Source organism: Lolium rigidum, unplaced genomic scaffold (assembly GCF_022539505.1).
Source record: "Lolium rigidum isolate FL_2022 unplaced genomic scaffold, APGP_CSIRO_Lrig_0.1 contig_53660_1, whole genome shotgun sequence".
NCBI lineage: Eukaryota > Viridiplantae > Streptophyta > Magnoliopsida > Poales > Poaceae > Lolium > Lolium rigidum.
The window spans coordinates 1-5,476 of record NW_025900911.1 but is presented as its reverse complement, the minus strand read 5'-3'; the positions used below and the strand labels follow the sequence as shown (position 1 = coordinate 5,476).

The following is a 5,476-nucleotide window of genomic DNA, read 5'->3' as shown; positions in this document are numbered from 1 at the left end:
TCGCGTGGAAGGAATGCGCTGCAAGGCACTGCTAGCTTGCCACGTGTTTTTTACGGTTCCGCGACGGATTAGACCTTCGTAGAGGTTGGTCTCTGCCTAGTCCTACCGGTAGCTATTTCGGTAACTTGCGTGAAAGGGAAAAAATGGAGAGACAACCAAACAGGCCCTAAAATCTGTCTTTCTCTACAGCTCAACCTTCATTCGGTCTCTTCAGATCCCTGGTGGACCTCCACCTCGGCGTGGGCTTCGGGCTTCCGTCAAGAAGAAGATGACGGCCGGCCGGCCGAGCAAAGCCAACCTGCCGAGGTGGCGGGCCGCTCCAGCCCCCTCCCATGCCCTAGGATATATTACAAAGTTGGCCCAAAGGTTGTTCCGTGTGGCGGGCCGCAGTGCTTATGTTTCCTTCTTCTAACTCCAGATGACTATGCCTAAAGTTAGTTTAATCTTGACAGATTAGAAATCAAACAACAAGCAATAAATTCAGTTTCATAACTTGCACACACAAGAAAAGAATTGCCAATGGTTACTAGTCGCAATATCTACTATCTACCCATTTTTCTCGTTTCCTAAACCTAGAGCTCTGATATCACTTTAACTGTCACGTCCCGAGACCGGGCCTGAACGAGACAGCCGCCGCGCGCCTATAAACCGACAGGCTTATACTCGCGCAAGGATAAAAAGTGCAGGCATAAACCAGCACAGTGGATCTCGAGAAACTCAAATGCAACATTTTACTAGTTTCTTTACAATTAAACAAGAGCTACAACTAGATTCTGTAATCCGCTTCCCTCCCGCTGGTCCAGCCTAATCTCCGATCGACGAACTTTTCTGTTGCGCAACTCTGATAAAAATATTGGGGAGCTAGGGTGAGTACGACAAGTCATACTCAACAAACCGATTATACACAATCATATAAATTATAAAATAGAAATTCTTTTATAAAAACAAAAGGTGGTTAAAGTATTAAGCATATTAAAAACACATGGTGCCACACATGAAAGTAAGTTTCTCTACCCGGGAATCACAGGGGTGAAATTCACACTTTTACACTCTGCAGAGGGATACTCCGACATCGACAGCCTCAAATAGCACCACACAGGCGATAGAAGAGCAGAGCCCTTTGGCCCACTAGAACCCGGACACCTGAACCTACGGATTCATCATCGACACGTTCCACAACAGGGCCGTCCCCAGCGTAGAACTCAGTCAGTCCCATACCTGGACTGTGACCGGTACAATATGTTTACCTTCGTAACACCAAGTTTTCTCTTATGAAAACATCATTTTCTTAGCTGATGACTTTCTATTGATATTCGTGCTAAGCCCGGTTCGTATCGGTGGCTCGTATAACGACCCCGAACATTAGCCCACAAATATCTCAACATAATTCTCACATATCTCATATCAAATAATGAATCAGCTATCAAGTAATGAATCAGCAAAATCTATTCTACCAAAATATATGAGAGAGTATAAAGCAGCTTGCCTTGGATAAAAGGTACTTGTCTCGGCATAAAATTCAGATTGATGTATAGCTCCCAAAAGGAAACCAGCAACGATATAAACCAATAGCATTGCAAACATCAATCTACTGGTCGGCACTCTTCTACTATGGAATAGTAGCTCATCCTCCGCTATGTAATTCCTTCTACTCTGAAGGATGGATTAACAGCACCTCCACCTCCTCCTGTATATGTTTTCACCTCCTCCAGGACACACGCTCATGGTTTATACAAGAGGAAAATTCAGACAAGTACCTTTTAAGAGATGCGCACAGCTTTTTTATTAGATTATTTACAACATCTTACAAGAGCAATACAAAAGTTCAAACTCTAAGCCACCTCGCAAAACCTACAGATGGACGAAGGGGGTGACAAAACACCAACTCACATCATCGAAAAATCAAATGCCTTCCCAAGCCGCCCAATAGCAGGTGAGAAGCACATCTAGTTAAGAAGACTCTCAGCGCACGTCAACGCACACACCACAGAAGTTGCTACCGCCCTCTTCCTCGACCACATCTTCAAAAGGGATCATCGCATTAAGCTTGCAAGGCCTACCGTCGATGCCACCATAACGCCAGACGGCTCCACCATCATGCACGCATACATCATCCCGCATTCGTCGTCGATACCCCGCAGCACCATGCCACCGAGACTCGGCGCCATCGATGTGGTAGATGAATACCACTCCATAAACATCCGCCAACATCCAGCAGCTGCTCCAAAAACGATGCCCCAAAGAGGTAGAAACACGCAGGTAGCGTCGCCATCGTCCGATCCGGGAGACCTAGATCTAGGGTTTCCCCCGGAGCAGCACGAGTGGGTAGATGCAGGTTGTGACGATGATGCCTTCAAGAAGGTTACGACGTGTGACGCCTCCATTGTCCGCCAAGACCAGAGTCGGAGCACAGTTTTCACCGGCGGCCGCGCATCCCCAACTCTCCAAGTGTAGTGCCGAGGCAAGCAAAGATGATGCCTTCTACAAGGTAACGACTCCAATCGACGCCGCCATCATCCGCCAAGATCGAGATCGAAGCACGGTTTTAACTGGCTGCCACAACACCCCCAACTCGACATCGACTGGATCTTCACCGCTAGAGATCGATGTGGGATCCCAAGATCCTCCACCCCAGATCCCAATAAGGTCGTCCACCTCCGGAGAGGAGGAGGACGCCACCGCCGATTCCGAGGCCACCGCCCCGACGCGCCCAGGTGATGTGGGCAGAACCACCCTCGTTGCAAGCCACGGGATCCCGCAGTGCTCAGGCCCTCACGAGCCCACCCCACCGCCGCATCGCCGCCGCCGCGCCTCAGGCAGTCGTCGCCACGCACCACCGCGGGTAGAAGATGGAGAAACGGGCGCTGCCGCAGCTCCGCCTAGCCGCTGCAGCAGAGTCCCCATCGCCGCCACGTCGCGCGGGCTTTGCCCGGCAACATCACCGGCGGCGGCAGAGGAGAGGGAGGTGGGAGGTAGATGAACATATTTTCTGTCCATTACTATATGAAATCGACTTATTTTCTCTGTTATAAGTTATAACTATTGGACCAATTCATGGAGTTCACCCTGGAATCCAGAGCCGGCCCTGCGTGGATCAAGAGCATCGGAAGCTACTCAAGTCCTTTCAAGTGTGAGCCGAACAATATATGTTACCCCTAAATGTCCTAATCTGAACCTCCGCCAATCGGATATCACTCAGCAATCTAGTCGGAATCAATGGTATGCCCCTGCTGGGTCACTAGCCACTTCCATTCGCTAGAATACACTGGGTACCACCAGAATTTAAATGTTTGAAGTCAACATGGTTGACAATGAGGTAACGGAGCAGAATGTCAGAAGTCAAAACTGAGTTAACCGAATAGTGTGCCATTTGCATCATAAATAGTAACTAAAAAGCAATGGCATACTACTACTCGCAATTAAGGAGAGAACTAATGGCATTGTCATAAAATTTTATTTTATTTATCACAGCCAAATCAAACTCATTCTAGATAACACATAAGTACGTACAGAAATGCACACGCCGGGAAGAAAACCAAACACACATATACGCATGCGGCATGCAACTTTATTGATTAGTTATTCTTGGACGACGCCTTGGGCGGCATGGTCCTGAGCATCAAGCCCTCGCCGCCGGGCCGCTCCTCCACGGCGTAGGGCAAGTGCGTCCCGAACACCATGTCCCAGGTCACGAAGAACAGGTCGGAGAAGTTGTGCCTCACGCCGCGGGGCAGGTGGTGCACGCCGTGGTGCGCGGCGCCGTTCCAGACCCACCGCAGGCGGCGCGGCAGGAGGCTCAGCCCGCAGTGGATGTCGATGCCCTGGACGGTGCACAGCGTGAGGAACACGGCCGTGGCGCACGGCGATGAGGAGGACAGGCCGGAGGCGAGGACGGCGAGCGAGCCGCCCGCCGTGTCCGCGATCAGGGCCTCCAGCGGGTGCCCGTAGATGGCGCCGAACGCGTAGGGCACCACGATGCGGTGGTGCCACGAGTGGAGGTGCCGGTAGATGAACCGGTTCCGGTGCGCCAGCCGGTGCCACGCGTACCGGTACGCGTCGAACACCACCACCGCCACCGCGATCTGCCGCGCCGCCGTCAGGTACGACGTCGCCGTTGCTCGTCCTCTTCCTCCTCCTGTAAGCTGTGAACATATATGTAATGTACGGGGACGGTCAGTGGCTGTGTGCACAACATCATAAGATCAGGCTGGGGCGGTGCCGGCGGCGAGGTTACATACCACGGTGAGCACTGCGACGGCCGCGAGCTGCATAGCGTGCTGCGTGAGCACGTTGGCGAGGACGGCGCGCTTGGACACCATGTTCTTGCTGTCTTCTTCGTCCTTGGAGTTCAGCCTGTACTTGTCTATCACCCGAGCGTGGCCGAGCGCCATGTGGACGCCGGAGTAGGCCCAGTACACGACGATGGGAACGACGGCGGCCACAGCGTCCTCGACGGTCACCGCCGCCATGTCGATCGATACGTAAAGGTCGATGTGTTTTTCTTGATAGCGAGTAGCAATTGCTACCTAGGAGCTTGGGTGTAATGCACACGACTGTTTGATGTCTTTTAGTGTGTCTTGTGAAATAACCTAGTACGATCCATTCTGTATTTATACATGCATGGTCGCGTGGATGACATATTTTGTATGGAGTTCAACTGTTTGACCGCATGCAAAGTCGTCACTGTACGGGTTGCCATGTTTGATCGATGTCAAGCTTGGCGTGGATGCGGTTATAACTAGGGTCCTTGTCTTCATTTCTAGGGCTCCTTTGATTCAAAGGATTTGCATAGGAATTGTGTAGGATTTGGTTCCTATGGGAAAATTTCCTATACATATTGTTTGATTCATAGGAATATAGCCTATAGGAAAAATTCCTATAGGAATCTTGTAGTGTAATTCCTATAGGAAAAAAGCATTAGCCCATACCTCATGGAAAAATTCCTTTGCTACAATCAAACAAACTTCATCTTCCTATAGGATTCAAATAGACATGCCATTCCAATCCTATACCTTTCCTATTCCTATGTTTTTCCTATCCTTCAAATCAAAGGAGCCCCTAGTATTTACCTTCTGGAGAACTTGTGAAGGTAGAAAGACATCCATTCGCCAAAAAAAAAAAGGACAAGTAGCCGATGGGCCTAGAATTAGTAGAATGGTTTTGCTAACTCCCAGTCGACTAAGAATTCAGTTAGAAACCATGTAGTTTAAAAGCCATTAGATTTGCATCGCATGTGCGTCCTGTAATTTGCAATTAATAAATTAGTAGTTATAACTGAAATTTTTGGTTGCAAGTGGGTTTCAACTGAGATATTTTTTAAAAGATCCAAGTAAGGTTGCCACTAAGATTGAATGTCATCACGTGATTGAGAATTGGATGCACCCTTGGTTTAAATGGCCCTTCATCATACATGAAATTTCGGGGGAAATAGAGGAACACTACTTCCCAATTAGCAAGAAAGAACCTTACCTTTATG

The 5,476-nt window shown here is 49.4% G+C and overlaps 1 protein-coding gene across 1 annotated transcript; it reads right to left on the bottom strand.

The window, feature by feature from the left end:
* Nucleotides 1–3,575: 3,575 nt before the first annotated feature.
* On the bottom strand, nt 3,576–4,469 carry LOC124681728 (sphinganine C4-monooxygenase 1-like). Its single transcript, XM_047216558.1, has 2 exons — nt 4,239–4,469; nt 3,576–4,142 (listed from the first exon to the last, which is right to left on the bottom strand). Exons 1-2 carry the CDS (start codon nt 4,467–4,469, stop codon nt 3,576–3,578), a joined length of 798 nt encoding a protein of 265 aa, XP_047072514.1.
* Between the last annotated feature and the right edge of the window lie 1,007 nt (nt 4,470–5,476).